Raw genomic sequence first — 27,878 nt, forward strand, 5'->3', positions numbered from 1 at the left:
ACTTAATTCCCTTCCGGGCTCCTTGACGTATCAACTTCAACAAGATGACATTCGAAACGATATCGTTCTATTAAAATAAAGGCTGGTAATTATATTTTCCTTCTTCCCCGTTCCCTTGAAGTACGCGACCCCAAAACTGCCCCCTCTTCCTCATCTTTATCGAAGAGGGGCCATAAATCCGCGCATTATCTCATTGTCTCGAAAAGGAGCGCGTCGCCGCCACCGAAAAAGTCATAACCAAATTATTGCCTCCACGGGGAGGAGGAGATGGTCGGGTACGCGCGCCTTCCCAAAAGTTGAAGCGCTTTCGGAGTTTCTCCTAAAACTCCCGATGAACGGTCAAAACCGCCGTTAACGAGCTAGGTCTTAATTAAACGAGGCTTACGTCCCGATCCCGGTCGGGTTGGTATAAGAGAGGAGGGCTCTAAGTAAACGTATTTCGTTAAGACCGAGGAAGCCTCCTTCGTCTTACGAGAGGTTTAGATTTCCCTTAGTCTTTAAGCTAAACTGGTAAAGATGACGATAACCTTGTTAGAAACGGAGAACGTGCTGTATGAGACGCGGTCAGAGAGCCTATCCCTCTATTCGCGAAACCACAGACCAGATAGTTTTGCGGTTACTAAATCTATGAGAAACGCTAACTTTAGTCGCGTCTCGATCCCGCGGGAGGCCCCATTCTTGATACTAGGGTTTAGGCTTAGCTGGGACTTTGGACACGCACGCGGCGTAGAAGAGGAGAAGATTGAGAGTAAGAGTAAGAGAAAGAGAGGGATGGGTTTCAACGTCAACGACATTAACCGTTGATTTCCGGAGCGTCCGTGTTCAGTTTCGTTTCAATTAGCTCATTAAAACTCGACGAGGAAGAGATTTCATTAACCGCATCCCCTTCCACATCATCCCACTCCCCCCTCCCCACCCGTTTCCTCTAATTTTCCAACGTCACCTTCCTGGCTGGTGGCTCACGTCGACTGATATTTAGAGTCGCTAAGCCTCGTTTGGGTACTTTCTCTTTTTCCAATAACCTTTATCCCTTGACTAAAAGAAAGCTCTATCATCGTCTCTCGCTCGACTTCTCCAATTTCGTTTTAGGTTCTATGTTGTATAGGGTTTAGAGTGCCATTCTAATTTACGCTGACTCTTATTCTTCGACTATTGCTTAGTCAGGGACCCGATAGAAAAATCCTTAATTTGAGAAAACTCGCTAGGGACTTGTCTAAAGGTTTATTAGGAGTGGTTTTTTCTTAGAAAATTAGATGTTAAATTGATTGTATTTTAATAAATCAGTGATGAAGACTTTTTTGCCTGGGTTTTTAGTTTCATAAATATAAAGGGTCAATTTAAAAATGGTATTCAGAATTTTTTAATTTAAGGATTTTGATTTTTATTGCCATTAAATACTTTTCAAAATAGTTTTGCACTTTATCTAATAAAACAACTTATCGATAATTAAAAAAATGTTATCTCTTATATTTAGAGCACGTTTTATCGTTAAATTTTCAAAGATTTCTTGTTTTCCTTTTCCTTTCTAATTTTTTTAAGACTTCAAAAAATTTGAATAATTAACGTAGCGGGCGGAGATTTTTCCTTTTAAAAGGCCAATCTATTGGAATCAGCGGGAAGCTCGTTTCTCGACGTGCAGCGAACGCGGCTCTTTTTCTTTTCAAAAGAAACGCAGGACCGCGCTTTAAAAGTACTAATTAGTTAACTTCATTTCCCCCGTTGCCCTATCCTATAGCTCTAGCTCTCTTTTCGTTTTACTTTGCCAATTCCCTCATCCCCCGGTTCTTGGCTATATCTCGCTTTAACACCTTACCCCTTTATACTCAATTTGTATTCGAGTCTCGAGAAAAGTGATTTCTTTAGCCGGAGAAAAGGCCAGACTTAATACGCTGATTACTTAAAGAATAGGAAGCGACGATGTCTAAAGAGGAAGTGTTGTACAGTAGTATAATCATCTTCTACTGAACTTTAAAGTACTTGATTATCTGTCCGTGTAAATATAACTCGATTTTACAGTTAGAAAAGGCGGAACTAGGCCTAGTTTTGTAGATAAATAATTCAAATATGAGTATTAGTGTTAAACCTAGCCTGAATATTATTGCTAGTAGATGGTACGAGGCTTTAGTACGCCTTTTCCTTGTCAAATCCTAAATATCGATGTTAAGCCTTGGTCATTTATCCGAGTCCATTCGTTATTCGTTTCCGAGTCGACCAAGTAGACCCGAGACCTTAATAACAAGCGACATACATCCGTAGGACGAGTCACGAATGCTATAAGTAAAAGAGTTCATCAAACACTCTGAATTGCTTCGGTTTCTTATTGCTATCGGCGATATCATAGATGATGCCCGCTTGCCAGCCAACCACCACCACCACTCTCTTTCACCATACATCCCTGGGAGGAACAACTATCCGTTCCTTTCATCCTAGCTTCTCCACTTCCTCCCATACAGCTCAACATCCCAGTCGTCTTCCGCCAACTAATTGGAAGCGCGCCGGGTGGCCTTCCTAGTCTTTACCGATCCAGCCCAAGTCAGACGGTTAATTGTGACAGTATACCGACCATCTATATATAATACCCCACCTTCGTCTTTGATCCACCGCGACAGTTTAACCAAGAAGCGAGAATACGAGCTAAATCTCGCTTTAGTCAGCGCTACAAAGTTACGAGATCCTTTGGATCCGTCATCGCTGTGTTTTCGATACGGTTTCTACGGCAGCGGATGCAACGTTAAACGTAAAAGTCAGCTCCAGCCGCTTTTCTCAGAAGGAAAAGGTGCCTAGTTGGGAATAAAAGGTTTAAAATGCTGGAAGCGATGCGCCCATCGATAGGATAGGCTGAAGTCCGAATCCTATATTATATACTCAATACGCCAAGCTTCTATTCGTCCGTGGAAAGCTGACCGTAATTCTCGCGCCAGTTTTCATTCTTCCTTCGACCCAAGAAGAGTAGAGTTCTTTCTATATTCCACCATGGGTATAGTCCCATGTCCCACATGTAGGTATACTAGTTTGGTACCTTAGTACGGGGATATCGAGGATTAGGCGTTGCCATCCAAAAACCGTGGGGCCCGTCATTAGACCCGAGGCGTCACTCTTATCCGTCCTAATCCATCACCCATTGTGACGGAACTCGAAAGCCGCCTCTCCCTCTTCTCGCGTACACACACAGACTCCTTCCTTCTTAAGTCTTCCATCTCTTTTCTAGTTCCCATCCAACCTTTGATTAGGCCTAGCAAAGTATTATTTACCCGTGGACGATCTTCTATAGTCTATACTGAATCAATATATTTTTCGATAGATATGTTACGCGTAACAAATAGAGAGAGGTCTAATTGACAAGACGATGATCGAAGGATAATGTATATGCTTCCTTCGGTGGAATTAAAATATTAGGGACACCCATGCAGTTCGCTCCTAAAAATAAACAGTTTCTTAAAAGTTAAATATTGCGTTCATTAGTTAATTCTGCACGATTTGAAATCTTGTGAACGTAGCTTAACAATATAATCCAACACTGATAACACTCTATGGACATGAAAGTTTCAGAAAGTAGTTCGTAACTTATTATAGTAAGTATGGTTGGCTCTAAAAATTGAGATTTCCACTTTATCCAAATTGTAAATTTCATTATGGTGATTAAAATATTATCTGGGTCAGTCGAAAATGTCAAGACTTTTTTTCCTTATCATGTCCTATCACGCGGAAGAAGGGGACTGAAACCTAGTTAGCCGAGAAGTTATTGATCGTTGTCTGTATCGGAAAGATGGTCCGAATCTTGATTGATTACTAGACAGAAGAGGTGATAGAGCGCCTTGCATGGGGAGTGGGCTTGAAAACGGACGGCACTTTCTTCTTCCGATTTTTCTCTTTCTTAAAATTTTCTGCCGTTGACACTTTTGCGTAGCCCCATTTATTACACCCCCTTCCTTCTCCTAGCTTCTTCGGACTTTAGATGCTGATGCCGAAATTCTGATGGCGACGATTCTTTTTCGGTAACAGCTCCCCCGACTCTCTTTCCATCTCTCCCTACAACCCCAGTAGGGAACATTTTCCTTCGATTTCTCTACAGTTTTTACTTCTTCTTCATCCTTTAAGAAGAAAACTTTCTTCGGAATCTAAATGTCAAACAATATTTATCGTTTTTGCTCCGGCTTTAAGTTAATAGACGCGAGATTAAGTATTTGCTCGAGCCAAAGATTTATCGGTACTATAGGCTTGCTAGCTTCGATTCTTTCCATTTCCCCCGCCTATTTCTTCCGCGTGTCTCAAAGTTCCAGAAAACTCTTTCTCTTATTTTCTTACTTTCTTCTTAAAAATTTTACGTCAATTTTTAGTAACTTTCCCTCATCTCTAATCGATTAAGAATCGATTTAATTCTAGTCAAGGGAGGAAAATGTATCCCGGATAAAAACTTAATAGATATTTATGTCGACCTCCTTCCAAAAAATTCGACCGATGAAAAATGATTTTCTTATTACTATTTTAAAAAAAGAAAAAATAACTAAATATCGACCTTTTTTTCTATGTTTTTCAGGGTTTGGTTTTGTAACGTTTGAAAATGAAGACGTTGTAGATAAAGTATGTGAAATCCACTTCCACGAAATCAATAATAAAATGGTAAGTATTATACGCGAGGTGTATTTAACCAATAATTTTTTCCGTTAGTTTTTAAAACCTTAGTTTTGAACATATCGCGAATTAATCGGGATTACCTCTAAATGGAAGCTTTTTTCTTAGCATCAACGAAGAGCTATACAGACGGTCGTAGGAATACGTTGTTAGTAACGCGTACTAGGGTCTCGTTTATAGCATAAAATATTTATATTTAAATTTTATTGAGGTTCGGTTAAAATCGTTACTATCTTTATGAATTTTCTGAAATTAATCGTGCTCTAGTTTCGGGTTTTAGTAGTACCGGTGTACTTATTGTTTACAAGAAAAAAAAATACTAGTATTCCCTCGGTAAATAATATATATTTGAAGCATTCTTATCGGTAATCCTTGGCGATTTAGGCTCTTTTGTAGAGGTTTTTTTCGTTGACTAAGTACTGTATGGAAAGGTCGGAAGGATTATTATGGTCGCCGTCAGTCTCCGTAAGCCCTGGCGAGATAATCCAGCAGTCGCGAGTGGTCGTATAGCGTACAATGAGTGCGCGTCAGCTTAGTTTCTCCCCCCTTGCCCTTGCCCCTCCCCTTAGCGTAGGCCTAAATGTAGCGTTTGTCGCGTAGCATCCGCGTCATCTTTATTTTGTGCCTTTTCTTTTTCTCTTTCCCCCCATGTGGCAGGTGGAATGCAAAAAGGCTCAGCCCAAAGAAGTCATGATGCCAAACAATACAGCACGAGCCAGAGGTGCAGGGCAAGACATTTATGGCATGTTTGGTTTTTAGTGGTGGCAACTTAATTCTTAGTCTTTCTCTATCTCTCTCTCTATATATTTCCTATTGATCTATATATACCAACCTTTTCTACCTATTTATATATCCTAATAGTAACCGTAGAACATTTATTGGTAGAGTGAAAATGAATTAAAATAAATTGTAAATAAATAAGAAATCGTCAACAGAAAACGATAAATAGACTTTTAATACATAGTTTTCAGACTAAGAGAATTGATACCTTTTACATCAGGAGACCAGGCTACTTGGTCGGTCTCTTGGTGTAAATTATATCAATCCTTCGTGTCTGAAAACTAAGTATTATCTTCCATGATTTTTCGTTTTTCACTCTACCTTCGAACAACTCTTGGAAAATCGACATTAACACTCGGACTTTGAATTTATTATAAATGGTATAATTAAGAAATAAGAGTTTCACATTTACTAAGTCTAGAAAAAGGCTTCTCCGCTCTTTAAATTCACTGGTCTTCTGACCAGGAAACTCCTTAGTCCGTGATAACACGATTTTCCATATTCCCAAATTTACCACCAGTTTTTGAAAATGGAATAACATTTACTAATACACGAGTGTATATTAACATTTAATATAATATATTTCCAAGTAAGAATAATAGTTGGAAGTATAGTATATAATAATATATATGTTCCGTTTTTATTTTAAACTGGTTATTAACTGTATTCGGATTAAGCACCTTTCATCTTTTCCTGATCCGTTTTTCACCCATTAGTTTTATATTTTATTTCCTACAACTTATACAAAACTATAAAGTATATATAACTATGTATATAAACCTTCTGGAAAAGAGAAGAAAATTTATCGAAACGTAAAAAAATATATATATTTAAGCTAAAAATATCATCTTCCAGAAAAAGTATATATATTATATATAGTATAAGAAAAAAAAGGCAAAAAAATTCTACATTTTTTGTATTATTCCTATATCCTTCGATGGTAAAGTGAAATATATGGGTTTGGCCCCCATAGTTCTCCTTTTTTGTACACACTGGCTTTTTCGCGGAGAGAGAAGAACATTACGATTCTTCTGACAACACCTGGAAATAAGACGCGGGGAAAAGAAAGCCTTAGGAAACTTAGTAAGTCTACTATAGTTCGGGGGAATAGAGAGTTGGAAAAGAAGCAAACTGCCTTTTGCTAATGGAATCGTAAGCTTTTTGGTCATTAATCCTACGTCTCCTAACCCAAACTACCTATAGGTACAACATTCGACAAAACGAAAAATTTCCAGAAACTTCGTAATTTCGCTGTACCTTTGCAAGCAATGGGATGAAAGGAGAAGAAAAAAATCCCTGTTCCATATACTATATACGAATATTGATGGGGACTTTGGTTCTTTTAATTTTCTTTCGATCGTTTATCATCGTAAAATCAAAATGACAAATTTCTAAGCCTCGGTCGGTCTTATTTTATGGCAGAAGTTTCTTTGAAAATACTTTAAAATAGTAGCCTAAACCCCACTCGCTTTACCATCGAACGTTCGTTCGCCTGGAAAAAATTAAAAGTTTCTCCTGATTCCTTAGATTTAGTAACATCATTGATTTTTAGGCCAATTTAGAAACTATTCCTACGAGTCACGTTATAAAATCTATTTTAAATTGAACATTTTTTTTCTTTTCTTTTCCATCCTCAATTCGACTATAGATTTGGTATGGCCACTAGGAGCGCTAACCGACGGTAAGTTTCATTTCTTACGATTTTCCATTTCGTAAATATCGAAAGAAAAGAACATTAGTAGTTCGTGAAATGTAACCATAATTCTTATACGCTTTATCCCATATTTTAGAGCTGTAAACAATTTTTTGGTTTTTCGCTTTCTTTTTATTTTTTATTATTAACGCTTAAGGTATAGAAAACTATACGAATCACTCGCGTTTTAAATGATTAAAGCTGGAAGAATGGCATGCGGTGATTGCGAATCTTCCAGTCTTGGGTTGGGAGGAGCATGGGATTCTATACGAAAGTTAATTTTGAACTAATCTGAATTTCATCTTTATATTTGACCGTGTCTTCGAAAATATTTTCATCGACGCGAATCTCTGAACCGTTTCGTGATCGCTTTGAACCGTCTGGATCGATACGACGACGACGTGAACTGTGACTGAATTGGTTGGTACGACGTGACGTGACGGCGGCGGTGCAGCGGGATTCCCAGCGTACAGCTACGGTCGTGGAGGCTATCCTGGCTACCCGGGCTTCGGCTATCCATTCGCAGGTATGAACTTAAACATGCAGCAGATCTGCATTCCATATCCTTTGGAGCACTTGAATGTCTACAACCTGCATGCCATGCAGATTTGAACGGCGCGCCACCCGTCATTTTGTGGGACGCTCAAAGGGAAAGTTCGTTATTACCTCCTACTAGCGTCTACCCGTGGATGTTACTTAAGAAGGCGAACAGGCCCACTCTCGGCGACCTGTGTCTCTGAGTCACTTTTTAACCTTTAACGAGAAAATATTTACCAGAAACGAAAAAACCTACAAACAAAAAAAAAGTTAATCACGCTTAAAAATCTCTCTCTCTAATCTATCTCTTAATCAATTTAATCACACGCCGCTATATTTGCTTTTTATTCTTAATCTATCACTATCTATCTCTTATAATATCATCGTCTTAAAACGTACGCTTCCCCTTTTTGGAATGAAAATGACGAGTCGTTAATCCCAGAGTTTTAGAAAAACGGGCCTCGGTCATTTTTCGCGATACATCCCTTAATCTATCCATTATCCTTCGTATTTTGTGCGCCTATCCGTTCGTAACAGCGCGTATATATTTCCACGTAAATACAAAACACAAATTCGGCGTCAAAGGTTAAAATTTAGAGTTCAAACGACACAGATCAAAATCCTTCTTTAGAAAACAAAACAACAATCAAGAAATATTTTCCAATAATTTTTTCTCCTGGAAAAAACATTTTTTTTTATTATTAATTTTTTTTTTTGGAAACCGCGTTCTGTAATATTATTTTTCTCCTATGGGCCCAATTCGCGCGAGAAATCTTCCACGGGAATCATTTGGAAGTTAAATCTTCGTTTAATTCGAGCTCTCGAACTCAAACTTCGAACATTTTTTACTAAAAATTAATTCTTTTGCGGGGTAGAACTTTTTTAATTACGTTGAAGACAAAAACAAAAACATCAAAAACAATTAAGCTCTCCCCGGAATTCGTTATGTTGGTAGTTTTGTATTATATTTTATCCAAGACATCGTTTTGCGTCAAAAAACGATATTTTTATGTAAATATTGTTAATTTTTATCGTTAATATCGTTTAAAAATCGCGTTAATTTTTTGATGCCCCCTCTCTTTCCTCAATTTCGAAAATATGCAAAGAAAACAAAGGAAAACCGATCTGATTTTTTTTAATTTATATATACAAATTTTTATTTTTTCGAAAAACAGTGCCAAAAACAATCCCTTTAATTAACACGATGCACCCTAATTTTTTTGTGACATTGCGGCTCGCGGTAAACCAATTAGATACGTAACTAAATCCATCCATAATTAGGTAATAGTTAGCAATAATATTTTATAGCAATCAATATTTAGAGTTTAGGAGTATTATACACCGGTGATGAACGAGAAAATAACAAAACTGCCTTGGAATATTTTCTATACGTGTAGATATTTTTAATAGCATTTTTAGACCTGATAGAGGGTTTTTTTCGGACATAAAACCTTTTAAAAACATAAATGTAGTTTAAGTATTTTACGGGTAGATTCTAGTCGGTGAAATCGCGCGTTTTTTTTTAGAAAAAAAAGGGGTAAACTTTGAGCTAAAAATAAAATTTCTAATTCAATTTATAATCAGAATGAGTGTGGTTTTAATTTAATAATTAGGCTTAGGAGGAGTTCACTGTTTTCCGGCCAGTTTGGGACTCCATAACGCTTGCTTTTCATAATATTTGAAACGCGTACTAAGCCTAATTGAACGACTTAAAATAATTACGTATTAAAATCTTTACCACACTCCTTATGATGAACAAAATAGAAATACAATTTTTAGCTCTTGGTTTACTTTTAGTTACACAAGGAAAGCCTTAGTAGTTTATAGGCCTATTAGTAGAGAATATTTTTGCGCTAGTAGATCAAAAAATAAATAAACAAATCGTCGAAAAATTAATAAATAAATAAATAAAAAAACGAGAGAAAGGAAAACTATTGTCCAACTTTTTTTTTGTTTAGATATGTGGCCCTGCGCTGTCGTATGCGAGAGCGGAATGGGGATTCTGACGTGCTCCTAAGACCATTTTTACGACGCACGAACCAAATTACGATATTTTTAATTTTTTTTTTATTAACTAATCCAAAATGGCGACACGGTAACACTGGATTTAAAAACAAAAGATACAGGGTAATAAGAAAAAGGAACAACTAAGCATAGCCACTGTAAAATCAAAAACAGTCTACTAAAAGAAAAGGGTTCGCGCCAATTTTCTCCGATTTTTTTCAAAGGAGAGATTAAAAACAGACACCGAAATGAACCGTTTTTTTTCCTGCCTTTTTTTTTTTTTTTTTTTAATTTTCTTTTGAAAAAAAAACAAAAAAAAATCGTGGCAGTTGTGGAACAATTATGTCTTCTATTTTGGACATACTCAATTTTTTTAAATATTTTAAATACCTTAATATCAACAGAATAAGTGCGCTTGACCTTTTTTCTCTTTTCAAAATTGTTTTTTTTTTAAGATTTTAAAATCTATATGACAAAATTTGGTTAATTATGGAAAAGCAAAATTTTTGCAAACGACCAGCTTAAATTAGTGATATATTTATTGAAAAAAAAAAAAGAAAAGAAAAGAAATTTCCATACGGAATAAAATATATTATATATATTTAAATTAAAAACAATGTTTTTTGATTGAAAAAAAAATTTAATAAATTTTACTTGCTAAGCAAGAAGCCCAATATTTTTGCTTTTAAAATTTTTAATCTTTTTCATTTTTTTTTAAACCTCTTTTTCCCTCGTGTTTTGAAACTCGTACTGCTGAAGGATAAGTGGATTTGATATACGCTCCTTAAGTGTTAGGCTTATTTAATTAAACAATTAATTGTAGGCGCGTTAATGAAATTAGATAGCCCCGTTCAAATCGCGTACGTGATTATAGAAAAACTAATTATAGATTCTAACAAATCTAAACGAGCTATTCTAAATATTTCAAAATCGAATTACAAAATAATGATTCTTCGAAAATTCATAATATTCTTAGTTACCGTTCGATTTTGACGAATTTAGGATAATTTTAAAGCTCATTTGAGGATCTGTAAGAATCATAATTAATTTTTAAATTTAATTCTTTTCTTCAGTCTTAATTATAAAATTGGCCCCGCGATGTGTAATTAAGGGAAGACGTTTCATTTTCAGACCATTTATTCTTTTCGTTGTTTACAGCGGTGCTTCTTACAAACATTTGCGGTAAGGACGGCAGATGAAAATAATGCCTGATCGTACGGGGACCTTCGACCGAAGCCGAATATATACAAACAAACAAATATCATAATATAAAAGTCCCGAATCAAAATATCACAAAATACACTTAAAATCCGAGCCATCGAATTTTACCATTATAATTAATCGTTTCTATTGTTAGTAATTATTTTTTTTAGATTGTTAATTAGTCAATATAATCAGGGGAAATCGAACCACAAACTTTATTATATAAGTTACTAGTTTTAATTTTAGTTTTCTAAGTAAAGAAAAACATGTTTGTTTAATATTTTTTTTCTTATTTTTTTTTCCAATTATTATACGGATAAAAATCATCCAGTTTGTTTCATTTATAATTTATTATAACCGGGTGTAGATTTAGATAATTACGCTAATTAATTAGTTAGTTAAATAGTTAATGTAGATCAATTAATATCAAAACCATTTCTGTTAAAGCTTTGTTTCATTTAATAATTTCCACGGTTTCTTCAGCAGTATGTAGAAATTCCGCGTCGACTAAAAATTATTTGGAAATCAAAACCAAATCGATATTATTAATTCGCAAAACAAAAACAATAACTCGGTAATTAAGCGATGGTATCGCCATTGCGCAACTCATTTGTGCCAAATTACAAACCATTTATCCAAAATAAGCAATCGTCTCTTGGTTGCAAGAATTTCCCTCCTTTTTTAATCCACTTTCGCTCCTCCGTTGCGCAATTGCGAGCCCGCCATAAGAAAAATTGCTTAATTTCGCTTTTTCGGTTAATATTTAGATCTGCATGGCATTATGGGTTTTATTTTAGACATTTCAAAAGATTAGTGCATGTTAATTCAAGTTTCAATGTGCTCAATCTCTCTCTATATATACTTTTAACACGAATAGTGTGGCTTGAAATATTACTAAACATTAACATAACATCCACGGGCGGGAGGGGTGTTGTATGAAACTTCATTGAAGCTTTCATTCTGAAGGTTTTAATCGATGTTCAAAATGGTTTAATATCTCTCATGAAAACCGTGACTTCGTAAAAATGCTAAGCCTAAATCTTTTAATGGGGTGAATTGGCCTTTATCTATTACTTATATGGGATGGGGCATGAGGTTTTTGTAATCCGACAAAAGGTTTTCTTTCGATTTAGCGATAACGAAAACCTTTTTTTTTTCAAACCAACCACATTTATCTGCTATGCTTAGTTGTACAATATTCATCTCTCCCCCCTTAATGTATATTTTTGTCCTTAGTTTTGACTCTTTTTTATAGTATTTTAGCCAAACCCCCTGTACTCTCCGTAAAATTTAGGAGAATTGATATTTTGGACACCAAAAGCATTTTCTTTCTCTCGCTTTTTAATTAAAAATTAAAAATTACAAATTACAAATTTAGTAGAACTATATATAAGTATAGTACAAGGGGCCACCAATATATATATATATATAATATATATAAAACAATTGGCTAAAAATTTTTAAATATCATATAGAGAGTATTTTTAAGAATGTTACAGAAAGCGCGTCTTAAAAATAGTCGTAGTGAAACATTTTTAAATGGTAGATAATACAGAGTGGCCTTTTTAGATAAAATATAAAGTAAATCGTAGTTTGTTTATTACCACAAACGAAGATGCCAATTTTTTTAGAAGGCAGTTCGATAATTATTAAACGCCGTAGCACTTATCATAATACTAATTAATCAGATTTATCAAATATGCTCGATACGATTATTATTTTGATAAAATTGAGACATTCCATTTGGTGATGATCATATAAGGATTAATTAATTAGTACATCCATATATTTCACGAAATCTTTTTAATGATCCCAAAATAATTAAACAACCACCACCGTAGTTTATCCTGACATATCAAAGGTATAACCGACTATAGAATCATTTCTATAGATTCTAAATTGGTTTTACAATCAATTAGGTTTGAAGGAAATGATACAAACACCTTCAGACGAAACAGAAAACACTTATTTTCATTTTCTCCTTAAATATTTGTGTTTTTTTTCTCTCTCTACGTCGCGTAAAACTAACTTGATCAATGTGTTTTTCCAAATATACTTTTCCTCACCTCTTTTTCTATCATTCTATCTCTCTGTACATCCTATTTTCTTTCTCCATAAAAATCTAAAAAGGTCTTTTATTTTAATTGGGACTGTCTTTTTCAGATTTTTCTTGCTCTGTCTTTTTATTAATATTTTTTTTTGCCTCGTTTTTTTAAAATAACCATAAAAAAATTAACGTTCACCTTTTGTTTCAATGTGGCTTTTCGTATATATTATTACGTTTTTTCCATTTGAATTTTCATTTTACGCAGCATGACATTTTTTATTAATATTAACAATCTCTTTAATAATTATCTATTTTATTTTTAAGTCCAATCTTTACTTAATCCCCTATTAAAAAGTTTATTCGGAACCTTTTTTTAAATATTTTCACTTTTAAAAAGAATTTGATATATTAGCATGAATTTTTCCGACCCTCAAAAATCTCAAAAAAATTTCTTTGGCGTTTTATATTCTTTTGAGCGGCGGGAGTGACGTAAATATTTATATATATATATATAACGTAAATTTGTATTTAAAAAAGAGACGCCTGTTTTTTAATTTTATCGAGGGGAAACATATCAGAAGTTAAACCTTTAGAAAGAAATCGAATATCGAGATGCGTAAATATGAATGGGGGCCCGACACGCGAAAGAATATTAAATACCCGCAAAAGACGTGAAGCCAGTGAAGCCTGCTACACGGGGAAGGCAAACGTAATCAGTTTAATCGTTAATTATTATTTTGCGAATTTATTATTTCACGATTTATTTCAAATGAGAAATTTTAAAAAAGACAGTCCCGAGATTTTAAATTATATTTTCTGATGATTTTTAAAGTTAAAATTTTAAAATATAAAATTATACCTGGATCGAATCGGCTGTGTAGAGAGTATAGGCCCTTCTTTAAACAAAAATATGAAGAAAAAAAAAGACAACTCTGTCCTTCCCCCTGGCATTTTCTTACCACAGGCTTCACGACTGGGTACGGCTACATTCCCGCGGCGGCGGCCGCACCCCCGACCGGGGCTCCCGTTGATCGGCACGCTTATTACGCCGAAGCTTATCATCCGGCCACTCTGGCTAACCACCACCTAACTAGCGTCGCCCCTAATGACCCCGGGGTCAACGCGGCGGCGGCTGTGGCGGCAGCGGCGGCCCAACCCATTTCTAACGCTACCATACCGAGGGAGCATTTCGTCCAACCTACCTGTCGGGCCCACGCAGGTAAGACCAAAAAGCTATCGTACCCAATTTTTCATCCGACATTCGATTTCGAACCAACGAATACAAAGGGAGCGTTTACCAAACATGCCACTACGCGTTGCATACTCTACCATCCTGTGACAGCCAATCCTTACGCTACTGGCAGTTAGAAATGACAATGCGTAACGTTAAGCCTTTTCTGGCATGGCGTTAATGAATCACGATAACGAACAAAAGATTGTCACGTAAACATCTTGCAAAAGGTTTGAGTGAACGTTCCCATTTTGGTATTCTAGAAATTAAGATAACCCCCATCAGTTTCATCGAGATCCTTAGACCCCTTAAGATACCCGTACATACGTTTGACCTTCCTTGACCCTACCTTGGGATAAATCACATTAGGTAGTTTAAAAACAAAATCTATAATCGAAGTTATTGATAAAAACACACTTCTATATCTTAATAAGTAAAAAAAGCAATGAAAGGAAAAAAGCAATTTTATATTTGACTTCTAGAAGTATCACGTACATTATAATGATAACAAAATAAGTAATTATATTCGGTGTGTGGGGTTTTTCATCCAATTGGATCCGGGTATCTTTAAAACTGTCGCGTACATTCAAATCCCTTAGATTCGATAACGTTTCGAACGCTTAAATCAAGGCGAAAACAATCATAGAGAAATGAAGGTGTTTTCATAAAAGCCCTCTTACAGGGTGAATGAGATACACGCATTTCCTATGAGCGCCTGTAGAAATGTTTAACCCGCGATACACCAACAGCGGGTAAATTCGAATCTCTAAGTGATGGGCAAAATTTGGTTGATAGGGGCCTATTGAGTACGCCACTGTTTTATTACTACGCTTTTATTAGACTTTCGTAAATGTCGTCAATCTATTTCGTAGGGTAGAATTGGTATTTTAGACCTAATATCTTAGCACTATCTTCTATATCGTAACTTTACTACTACTAATTACTAATAAATTATTAAAATAATAACCGAAACATACGAAAAAAACATCCAAAGATAACTAACAAAACAAGTGTATTCCGAAAAAATCTTTCTATATAATAATAACATTATTAAACTATTATAAACTTTAATAATAATAATTATAAAAATATTATCAGGATAATATTAATGACAGTATCGTAATTAACGTAACGCAAAAATTTGAGGAATGAGTCACCAGCTTAATATTTAGCCTTCAGTTTAGATTCGTTGCGAAATTAAACTAATTACGTTAGATTATGGGTAATTAAAGTATAAAAAATATAAATACCTCGCTTTTGGAAATTAATTATATCGAATTGTATTTAAAAATAAATAAAAAAATTTATTCGCTAATCGTTAACGCTCGCGATTTATCAAAAAATAAATAATTTCAACGCTATTATAAATCCATCCATAACATTTATTATTTTATCCCGAATCCTATTATAAAATTCAATTCAAAATACGTTATGTAATTTTTCCATAAAGCGACGTATTTATAATTTAATTAAAATATGGCGAGTATTAAAGCTAATTAACATAAAATATTCAATCGAAACTCCGTCTATTTAAAAACAAAATAAATAAATTCAAACGCTAAAAAAAAGATAAATAAATAACGAAAAAATTTGAAGATAATGAAAAAAAAACAAAAAAATATCAACTATTTTATATTAATTAATATTCCCTGTTATTTGAGATATATTTTATATTTCTATTTTTAAAGTTTAATTCTTGCCATTATACGGTACGCCATTCTCTTCGATTGAGAATTTATACGATAAATTCAAAATAATAAATAACGGTTTAACGCGCGTTCGCGTCACGTTGCTTAAAATATAAATAATTATTAAATTCAGAAAAATAATAACAAATAACGGACGAAAATAGAAAGGATAAAAATTATTGTCAAATTTAACTAACAATACAAGAGCATTAGTTTGAAAGAAGAAATGAATTGGGATTTGATCATTTTATTTTGATCACGAGAGGTTAATTTTAATTACGTTTAAATAAATACTAATCGAGTATTAACATAAATTGATTAATAAATTTAAAGTTATTTATTTTAAAATAAAAATGCCGAAATGAATTATTATTTATAAAATAATTAATTTAATAATATTTTTTATTATTAAATTAATTTATAAAAAATAAAAAAATCTCGTGATCAAAATTATATATTCAAGATCTCTGATTTCTTTCTCGCAAGTTCTACACGCGCTAAATTAGAATCAGTTTTTGTACCTCATTGCGTAAAAAAATACAAGAAAACAATGTCTTTTTAGGTTACGCGGGTTACACTCACACGCTGTTCTTAACATAAATATACCTACGATTATTCATTAATCTATGAAGATAAAACAAACGAGACGATAAGGGTTTTTTGGTTCGAATTATAAATTAAAAAGAACGGGCTGCGAAAGAAAAACAAAAAAATATATATAACGATGTTGCTACGAAATATTTAAAAATGTGTATAAAAGAAATTTGAAGACTGCGAAAATACAAAATAACCAAAAAAAAATGGGTGAAAAAAAATCTTAAAAAATCGTAAAAAAAAACTTAAAAAATTGTACATTGTGTAAATGTTAATTTAATCTCGGAAGTATTAATTTATTTCCGAAGAGAAAATAATAACACATAAATTCTCTCTCGCCTGGTTTTCGAGAGACTCAAATTTAACAAATTGAAAAAAATAACAAATCCAAATATCCTAAAAAAAATAAATATTACCTGTTTACGGTCCATTTCTCTAGTCCATTATATCACGGATAATAAGGATAGAACTCGTGAAAAATCACGGTTTTTACATTTAGTTTAAACTTAAAGAATTATTTTCAAAGATTTTATGAATCAGATTACGAAATATATCATAATATAAAATAATCTTCAAATTTGGAGCTTGAACTACGGTGAACAAAACAAAACCCTAAAAAAACCGTGATTTTTTTCCAAGTTTTACAACCAATTTTGACCACTCTTCCCATCTCTCATTTTTAATTAGATTTATACCAAAAAAAGAAACGGGTTTTTTAAAAGCTCAGTGGTTGAAAAATTTTCCGTAAGATGTGTAGTTTAATCGTTTCCCATTATGTATAAAATATTTTTTGAAGTACAGGGTAAGGTAATTTAGGTAAATTTGGCCTAACTTTAGAGTCGTACGTTGAAAACCAAAAAACAAAAAATCTATAAAATCTTTAGTATATCAAAATGGATAATAATAGTGTCCCCTTGGATCCCATCCTATTATTTAAGCTACTCAATTATCCGAGGTGATTCTCCGATCTCTGTGCGCTGATAGTCTCCTTGCCAGTGGTAAGTTTTATCCCCCAAAATGGAGGAAAAACCAAAACGTTGCCAGAATTTAGGGCAAAACAATACCCTCTCTCTATTTACCAACCACTGTGCTCATCTCTCTAATAGAAGTAGAACCTTTTATTTTTTTCTCAAAATTCGTAAATGAACAATTTGAGTGAAAAACTTAGAAAATCCACCGCATTACCACCTCCAATTCGATGTGTTGTTTCCATAAACTAACTGATTTCTCTTCGTAGTTTTCACCCATTTGTAAAGTTACTGGTTCAATTCAATTCAATTGATATTATCCGGTGTTTAATTACTAAATTCAATTCGAATTCAACCGGTAGACTTTTTGTAGTAGAAATCTCTCGTAGAACCGTACAAAATTTCCAAATTCTCATAGATGCATTTTTTCAATTTAAAACTTAATTAATACCTGTCTCTATCTCTATACTATTTACCGTAGTTTTGAAAAGTAGTTCGCTTCAAAATCTCGTAATCTCTATTGATAAATATTTATAATATTTATACCGTTGTTTTTTCTCTTAAAAATGTATTCTGTTTTTAGATGCGTATTTTAATAGTAGTCTTCGAAACTGAAACGCAATGTAATACCACAAAAACAAACTTAAATATGTCGTAGTGATTTTTGTCGTAGTATTTTTCGTAGAAATTTACACGTAGTTGGGATTTATACCTTTTGTACTCTATCTTCTTTTTTTTTCTCTCGCAAACCGTAGTTTTGTCGCGTTGTAAACATCCGTTCGTAGTTTTATAGTAGTTTACGGTTTACACAAAACGTAGTAGTATTTTTACCAAACCGGTATATAGCATGGTAGTAAAAAAAAAGAAAACCAAGACTTTTGAACGCTTTTTGTGCTCTTCTCCGAATACTCTACCGAACGTTTATCTCTTTTGCTTTCTCTGTACTTTTTTTATCATTCACTTATCTATTGCCAACAAAACTTTTAAAGTGCCGTCGTATTTTTTTAAAACAAAAATCGACGTTTTGTAACAGTTTTAACGGCGATATTTCTCAATTAATATAACCAAATCGTGTAGTGAATAGCCCCTCGTGAAAGCGAAATTTACCTACCGTTTTTTTCTTCTAAAATCGAAACCGTAGATCGTAGTTTTATAACCAGAAAAAAAATCACTTTTAACCGTGTTGTTTTTTACATAATCTTTCACCACTTTTACAATTTGATTAGATGCGCTTGATAATACATTATCATTTTTTTTTGTTTTTTCGAAGTTTTTTTTAGTACGTAGATTTTTATTTTGGTATTTTTTTACATTTTTTACATTTTTTTTCTTCGAAAAATAACGATGATATTTTGTGTTTTGTGGCATGATATGTTTGACCATTGGTCATACCGAAACTAATAATCTTCTCCTCCCCTTTTGATTGCAGTCGAGCTAAATGGGCAACAGACTTCGCCTCCACTACTAACACAAGCTCTCTCAGGTATTAAAAACCAAGCGACCAAGGCTTCACATTTTTTGATTTTTTTTTTTAAATTAGGTTTTTTATTTTTACGATCAAATATTCTTTTTATTTTTATCCAAAAAACGGGGCTAATTCATAGATTACCTTTTTAAAAATTGAAATTAAAAATCTAGGAAGACAGTAAGCTACGTTTTCTATTACCAATTCAATGTGATAGAAAATGAATCGATAGTTATAGTTGAAAAAAGAACGCATATTTTTACTTTTAATTAAAATTTGGAGCTCAAACGAGGTTGTTTAGTAGTTGGCCTAGGCCTAGCTCTGATCATAATGTACAAACACTCGTCCGTGAAAAAATTTTGTCCGATTTGTTATATATTTTCCTTTCTTATGAATTGGCCTCAGTCGAACGTTTGAAGAGAATTTGACAGCGTTTTGTATTTATCTTTGCCAATTTTTGCAAAAATTATATACGAAAACTTGGGCAAATTCTTACAAACGTACAAAATATTTTTTTTTTTAAATTTTTGTGTCGCGTTTTTTTTTTGTCCAACGTAATTGCATGAATTTTTTGTTCATATTTTGAAAATAATCGAGATATATTTTTTGCTCCCGTTTTGCACGCATTTTGATTTTTATAAACCACACACGCTTGCAACGAATTTTTTATACTAAAAAAATAGTCTGCTTTATCAAAGATTAATTTAGGATCAATTTTATCCTAAGAGCTGAAAAAAAAAATATATTTTTTAAATCCATGCAAATTCGTTAGACCACTAGTTTTCGTTTTATATTTTTTCTCCTCCCTATACACGAGGGATCGTATTTTGTTCAAATCCCAGATACAGAAACGCAATTTTTGGGAATTCATCTTCTCGTGGAGATGTTCGCGTGAAGCAATACCTCAGTTTTTTTTTCCAATCCTAGAATTGTAATTCTTAATATTGATTTGAAAATAACGTGACTCGTGCGCGTGCTGATTTGAAATTACGTATATCAAAAACCGTCAAAAAATGTAACAGAATATGATCCCGTTCACTTGATAACTCGGTTAACAATAATAGACTAAGGAAAGGCGCAATCGTGACGTCATCACTGCAAATCCTAAATCGCAATCGCAAATCGAGGTTACAAGGTAACGTTTTGTGATTTTATTGGAAGCGATTGCGATTATTTGTACGTCTCTGTCTGTATGTTTTTGAAGATAAGGTGGTCTATACATAGTTTACAGACTAGGAGGATTCATACCATTTACACAAGTAGGCCTGGCTTCCTTGTGTAACACCTGAAGCCCGGCTTCCCTGTTTAAATGGTGTGATTCCCCCTAAACTGTAAACTATGTATAGTCAATTGGCCTCTATCTCGTTTAATATTTCAGACATTGATAAATTTCCAGTTGCAATTGTTTAATTATTACTTTAAAATGCGAGGCATTATGACGTCACGTTGGGCTTTTAAAGGTTACTTAGTTGACAGTAAAACTTTGCTTGCCTCGAATATATTACTCAGTGATGAACAACTACGGTCCACAAGGCTTCGCCCCACCCTCGTCCCCGGCAAACAGCCGTGGTTTCCCGGCCACAAATAGTCCCGGACCTATTGAGTTGTACAATTCCAGCCAGGATAATGTAGGCTACGTTCAGGCTACGAGTCCCCAACCATCTGGCTTTCCGCCGATCGCAGTCAGCAGGGTGAGGAGCTACAGCTCGATTTTAATATCGAAGAAAAAAATTAAACATAAAACCCTCGAAATAGGACAAATTGCGTTCGAATTCCTTTATTAACTTAGGAAACAAAACCATTCAAACTTTACTCGAGCTCAAAACGTCAAACGTTCGAACGCTTTACCTATTAAGAACTCTAATTAAGTTATAATTGTAATTAACTTTAGGAATGTTTGACGTTTTGAGCTCGAGGAAGGTTTAGAATTAATATATTTTTTTTAGATAATTTTTTTTTAATTTTGGTCGAAGAAAATTTAGAATATAAACAGCTCCTTAGAAATACGTAAATGATATTAATGCTGATAATTAAAAATATAATCAGTCGTTAACTGATTTAAAATGGGGACGCCGTGCTTTGCTGCATGGCATGCCTACGTAATTTAGGTATTTGGGAGTTTCGCCTCGAAGCGGCGGGGGAAAAAAGGTTATACTTAAAAAAGGTTATCTTAATTCTAAGAGTGATTCGTCCCGTACTAACAAAATTTGAGTTTAAGGAATTTTGTTTAAAATATAATATTAATTAATTTTTTTTATAAACTTTCTTCAAATAGGGACCATTGATTGCTGCAGCTTTCACTAATGGCTACCACTGAGTCTAAATCACAAGTGGCCTGCGACCTGTAATATAAGGTGAGACGCTGCATTAGACCTGACCTTTTAGTTAAACTTAATTTAATTATAACTGGGATGTTAGGGGTTTTATTTCACAAATTAAATTATAATTCTAAATGAATACGAAGCTTTACAAGCTTCATTTGTGTCGATGTTAGGGTTTTATCAGGGATAGATTTAATTTTAGAAGTAGGAATAGAGAACAGAGTAAACTGGGTGAGCCTCAAAGAAAGGCGGGTCATAGCGACAGAGGTAAAATGGAATTACTTATTTTTCGCCGTCCCCGTCAGAAACGTCATCATAACGTAGTTTAAGTGAGCCAATAAGATAATTTAAACTTTTCGTTACGTATTGGAGGGAGGGGCTCTCCACTGGGCTATAAGTCGGACTGAAGTAAATACTAACCTTTCTCCATTCATACTTCTAAAATTAAATCTATCCCTGGTTTTATTTTTTTTAAATAAATTTAATTGTAATTCTATTAGCTTCATTTGTGTCGTTAACTAGAAAGAGGAGAATTCACGTGTGTCATATTTCGACAACTTAATACGATATAACATAACATAAACAAGCGGGTTACCAAAACATTATTTTTAAGGCTTCCATTTTCTTGTTAATTTCCCATCTCAGGCAGGATATGGCAGCTGTACTCAGGGAGGACTAGTTTTCGGCTGAGTTCTGCCATAATCACCTATGTTTATTGTATAAAAAAAATATATAAACCAAGAAAAAAAACAAGTCCCTTCGATGGCTTCCTGAGGGACACCAGTGAAATTGTATCTACAAAATCCCGGTGTCCTTTTTTTTTAATTTTTTATATATATATTATCGTCCCCCTCCCCCGGAAAACATTTTACCGTCAAAACTAAAAAAAAAATACAAAGAAAAAAAGAAAATACAAAAATACTACAAATGACTCTTTTTCACTCTGCCGAAAATAAACACTCGGCTATTTTATTACCATTTTTTTGTTTCTCTCGCGTGCGATATTACAAAGCTTTGATTTATTTTAAATCCTTCAATACCCTCTCCCCCACACGCCCTTAACGTATTTAAAAACTAATCTTTATTAAATAATATTAATTAATTAATTATGTATTTAAGAAATTATTCATATTTTACCGGTTATTTTTAAAACCGTAACTCCCTTTTTATATATATAAAAAATATATATTATATATTTGCCTTTTTTTTTTCAATATACGTGATTTATTTTTAATTTTAATTTTAAGAAATAATTAATATTTAATATCCGATAATCCGAGTAATTTTAACGGCGTTTGTTTTAATTGATTTTCATCACACACCCTTTCTCCCATCATTCATTCCAAAATTAATAATAATTAGCATTAATAAATCAATCAAAATCTAATTTCAGCAACGCGCGTTTGTTAAAAATTTAAGGTTTGATGTGATCCGTTTATGGCCTCCCCCTTTCCCCCTTTACCAGAACCTTACCATCCTAAAAACAACTAATTAGTCATATTTTTCCGTCTATAACCGATCCCCATTTCCCCCACCTCAAGAAAATATAAACATTTTTAATTATTTTTACAAAATTTTCAAACCGACAAGAATTTAAAGAAAATACAAAAAAAAGTACTTTAAGAAGAGAAAAACAAACGAAAATAATATTAATAAAATGAATTAATAAAAATTTCGCGAACGAAATAAATTGTTACTTATTGATATGAAATGAAAAATGAAAATGAGATAAAAAAAATTTGATATCGACGTCCTATACTTTATAAAAATAAACTCTATTTCCAATCCCCCCTATAAAAACTCCTATGTCGAAATAAATACATAAATATATATATATATATATTATTGGTGAAAAAAAATAAAAAAATAAAACACAAAATACAAAAAAAAAATCCCGCGATTGCGCTAAATGGCTGGAGTGATAAAACTTAACAAGAACTTTTATCAAATTTATTGAAATAATAAATCAGAACTGAATATACGAGAAGATAGTCAAATAACTTCGTACGGATATTAGTAAATGCGAGTGATGTTGGAATATAATTATATAAACATAAGAAAAAAAATACAAAAAAAAATAAAATCAACCATCGATGTTCAAACGGGTTCATCCTCGCTTTTTAAGAAGACAAAAGAAGAATTTTTTCTTTTTATTTAATTTTTCAACTTCTTTTTTAAAAAAAGAAGCGGGGAAAAATGTACGCATTCTTTAGTTTAATTTTTTTAATTTTAATTTCTTGTTCAATAGGCAAGCGATTTATATTTAGCCGATTTTGTTTAATTATTTATCAAAATATGATTTAATCGTCATTGTTCATAAATTATCATTGTATTATACGTGCCTATCTCGAAGCCCATGCTAAGCGTGCGATCTTACATGAAAAAAAAAATTTAATTATATACCAAAATTAGATAAATTTGCAATTTAAAAACGGATGAATTAGTATAAGTCAAAAAAAAAGAGAAAAACATACATAAAAAACGCTATTTTTCGTTATATTTAATGCTCTTTTAATTAGCGTATAAATGACAAATAATAATAATAATAATAATCTTTTACATTTTTTAAAACAATGAAAGAAAATAATAACCAGTTTTTTATCAAAAACGTTGACCCATGATTTTAGAATTGTTAAAACGAAGATAAAATACAAACACAAAAAATGCCCTTCCTCACGTTATCAAAAAGGTAATTAATTATAAAAATAAACACAAATCTTTAGGATAAATATTCAGGATGTTCCTAATCACTAAACAAAGAAACCATATTGCTTCCGATATCAGTGTATAATAACAAATTAAGTAAAGAAGAAGTAAAAAAAATCGGGGAGAATTTTAATTTTTAAAACAATTAAAAACAAAAGTTTAATTTTTGGCCACCACGCTATCTTCCAAAAAAAAAAACAAATAAATAAAATACAAATGTATTAAACCGATAAATATAAGAATGATGATTATTATAATAATAAATAATAAATAATGATAATAATAAATAAATAAATAATAATACCGTAATTAAATAATTTACGGTAAAAGTCCATTGAAAAAAAATCGCAAATAATTAACGAAAAAAAAATTTAAAAAATTTAATCGTGAATAAAAAAAAATTTACCAAACGTTCTGAAAGCAATATAGTTGCTCATTTTTGGGCGAGCAAAAAAAAAATAAATAATAATAATTAAAAATACAAATTTGTAAATATAAAGTTGAGTGTAAAAGAAAAAAATTATATATATACATATATATAACCTATTCATTCTATAAAAAAAAAGTGTTGCGTTACAAAAATAATTCGTGTATTGTCATATAGGCTCTGAAAAAAAAGCAAACATATTTGAAATATTTGAATGAAAAAAAACCAAATTATTGGGGGGGAAAGTATTCAGAGCTTCTGTGTCAAAGGTTTAAACATCAAGTATCAACTGTTATTATTATTGTGTGTGTGAAAACAATACAAAAACAAAAACAAAAAAAGTTCTGGCGCGTATGTCTTTTTTATTATTAAAAGGTTTTCGGGTATATAAAAGCGAGGTTTTTTGATGAACGCTCTACTTGAAGGCCCATTATAAAAGAAAATTACAAAGAAAACAAACCCAACTGTGTAAAACTGTGTAAATATTATAAATATATGTAAGAATTAGTAGGCAGACGAAAAATACAAAAAAAAAGAGAAAAATAACGTGATCTTTACTGGATTCTTTTTGCCTCAAAAAGAGTGGCCTATTAAAAAAAAATGTGTACACGAACAGGCCTCGGTCCTAAGCAATAGTGTATGATAAATAAAATAACTCTTTGCGTGGCCTTTTTTTAAAAAGATAAAAAAAATACAAAAATTTAACAAAAAAAAAATACAAACAAATAGTTTAAAAATAATTGGAAATTGGTCACAAAAGTATAAAAAGTAATTAATAGTAGAATATATCCCAAAAGAAAAATGTGAAATACCCCTCCCCCAATAAAATAAAAAACAAAAAACAAAAACAAAACTTGAAAATTGCCTAATGTTAAGGCGTTTTCACGAATATGCACTAAAAATATTTAAAAATAAAATAAAAAACCAAAAAACAAAAAATGCCTATACACGCTTTTACATCTATATAAAAAATAAACAAAGAATGAGCAAATTGATAAAAAAAAATGTTTCCAAATGCTACGGAAAATTCGCGGAGGTCTTTAGATATTAAACAATCACTGAAATACGACGAGGAAATAAATAAAAACAAAATCATAAAATAAAAAAAAAACACTAACCAAAACAAATTAGAAACCCAACGAAAAATATGTACCCTATTTAAACGAGTAAGTTTTTTAAAAGAATGATATATCTCCCTTATTAATTTTTGCGAATTAATGAATAAATTTTGGGTTTTTTTAGGGCTTTCGATAATTTCGTCTAAGTAAAATAATTTAGTAAAGTAACGTTTCGAACGCGCGTGATACGATTCGTATAAATTAAAGAGATTAATTAATTAATTGGCCGCGTTTAAATTAAATTAAATTAATTACGAACCGAAAATATATTTAAAGATACGTATAAAAATTTATCGAAATCCAGGTCCTACGAAAAATGAAACCAAATTGAAAGAAATGAACCAAATTTTCCGTAATTTTTAAATGATCTTGTAATATGTAAAATATGCAAGCTTTTTTGGTTAGTTCGATTTGACGAAAAGTTGTATAAAAAAACTGCCATAGTTAGAATTCTTTTTTATAATATTATTGTTTTGATGATCAAATGTATAAAAAAAATCGTCATCTTGTTGCAATACCCATCAATCGGGAAGAAGAAAAAAAAATGTATAAAAAAGGTCTCTAGAAAATTTCACTTAGTATAATATTGAAAATAAAAAAAAATGTTTTTGGGATATATAACGTAATCGGTGATTATATAAATATATATAAAAAAATTAAATTGACAAAAAAAATGGTTTCTTGGAAGAAAAAAAATGTTATTATGGAAAAACGAAAAAGTTTACAAGATTATTCGGAAAGAAAAATATTTCTTAAGTGTCGTGAAATGTCGTTTTAATTTATATTTTAGATAATTATAAGTGAGAGAGCTTTTATGTGCAACTAATTACGTCAAAATTAAATCAATCAATATTAAGAAAGATAGTATTATTCGAAAGATTTCTCGTAACTTTTAAAAATTCTTAACATTTTTAATTTGAGATTCGACTTTGAAGTAATTGGTTGGCTCTTTCATCTTAAGAAAACCAAAACACGAACTTTCATGACGCTGGTAATTTAAAAACTTTTACTTTATTTCAAAAAAGTAAAAAAAAAAAAATAATGGTAAAATGTGACAGAGATCCTAAAATATACATCCCCAAGATTATAAAATGATTGTAAGACTCGGGACGCCTCGAATCAAGATACTGAGCTATATAAATTAATTTTAAATGGTTTTTTTTAATTTAATTTTGTCATCTGTCGGAAGTCATAGGGCTTTTTATTCGTTTCTAAAGCTTTTTAAATATCGGAGTCCTTATACATTCCAACGCAACTCGTATTTTAAGAGCGTTAGTTACTCGCCGCTATATTATTTCCTCTATTTCGTGTCATTCGGTTGAAATCATTTAAAGAAAAGTGTTCGCCTTCTCTGTATTTTGGTGCTCTTTTACTATTATAACCAAAAAAAAAGAAAAAGCAAGCCGATAAGCAACACCGCGAAAATTAACTGTAATATCGCGAAGCCTGATCACGAGGTGTTGATTTCGAGGCTCTGGAGTCTCGCGATAATATACTACTGACCATAGACATTAGAACATGTTTTAAGAACCTAGACAAACTATTTCGAGGCGGGTCTCGTGACTTTTTGTGACGGAAATTTCAACCCCCCCATCCTTCGCGTATGTGATAGGGTGAATGGTACGTGGCGACCCTATTGACGAGCGAAGGAGTTACTGAGTTTTAACACTAAACAAATACTGTAACGTTGCAACTTGCAAATGATTTAGTTCTCTACATCCTACTAACACTTCTCCTTCCCTTGAATAATAAAAACCTCCCCAGCGGGATTAGAACCCGGTAACCGCTGTTTAACTTCCATTGTTAACATGGAGTTGGTAATATTTTAGTTTACTTCGCCGCGTGTAGAGGCGCCACCAATTATTCACCCCATTACGCGTGCGAAGGGGTTCTGCCATAGAGCCGTACTCAACGCTGAAAATTCAACTGTTCCTCTTGTATCTCTATGCTACTGACCGAAATATTAAATTGGAAATGTTTAATAAAAAACATGAAACAAACAAAAAGATAAACCAAAACCCCTCCATCATAATAGTTATACATTGTCGGTTTGTAATGTTACCTGTCCTGTAATTCCCACATGCTCAGTGGAAATAATTAAATACCTTTATGGTTGAAAAAAAAAGTCGTAATTTTTTTTGGGTTATTTGAAGTATAATATATTGGAATATCAGTGCTTTGTTGCAGAATTACTTTATTGGAATAAGAATATATCATAATATAAGTAAATTAACTTGTGATTATATATATATATGTTTGTGTGTGTGGATGCAGATTATTAGTTGTAGAGGATTTCAAAAAAGTGGTAAGTTTATTATATTTATTTTCGACTTTATATTGTCAGAGTAAAATTTAATTAACGGAAAATCAGTTCTCGATGAGAAAGTTTTCGCTTAGCAAAGCATAAGGTACTAGAAGAACTTCATTGCCACGGATCGCCCATCATTTTTTACTCCATCTCCAC

At 32.4% G+C, this 27,878-nt stretch overlaps 1 protein-coding gene across 10 annotated transcripts in view; it reads left to right on the plus strand.

Moving 5' to 3' along the window:
- Window positions 1-27,539, plus strand: part of Rbp6 (RNA-binding protein 6) — a 210,885-nt gene extending 183,346 nt beyond the window's left edge. For 2 of the 10 annotated variants that reach the window (XM_089867656.1, XM_089867663.1), the window contains 10 exons: window positions 4,538-4,619; window positions 5,286-5,374; window positions 7,061-7,093; window positions 7,560-7,631; window positions 13,861-14,115; window positions 17,348-17,407; window positions 18,807-18,860; window positions 20,352-20,533; window positions 21,118-21,196; window positions 21,809-27,539. In XM_089867656.1, coding sequence (XP_089723782.1) covers window positions 4,538-4,619; window positions 5,286-5,374; window positions 7,061-7,093; window positions 7,560-7,631; window positions 13,861-14,115; window positions 17,348-17,407; window positions 18,807-18,860; window positions 20,352-20,533; window positions 21,118-21,159 — 869 coding nt within the window. In that variant the 3' untranslated portion in view covers window positions 21,160-21,196; window positions 21,809-27,539. Of the gene's footprint in view, window positions 1-4,537; window positions 4,621-5,285; window positions 5,375-7,060; window positions 7,094-7,559; window positions 7,632-13,860; window positions 14,116-17,347; window positions 17,408-18,806; window positions 18,861-20,351; window positions 20,534-21,117; window positions 21,197-21,808 lie in introns of all 10 variants that reach the window. The other 8 variants (XM_089867658.1, XM_089867659.1, XM_089867657.1 and 5 more) reach the window with 8 other exon arrangements.
- Window positions 27,540-27,878: the final 339 nt, after the last annotated feature.

Source organism: Phalangium opilio, unplaced genomic scaffold, assembly GCF_054372755.1.
Source record: "Phalangium opilio isolate 3A_F unplaced genomic scaffold, DU_Popi_V2 ptg000024l_1, whole genome shotgun sequence".
Classification (NCBI taxonomy): domain Eukaryota; kingdom Metazoa; phylum Arthropoda; class Arachnida; order Opiliones; family Phalangiidae; genus Phalangium; species Phalangium opilio.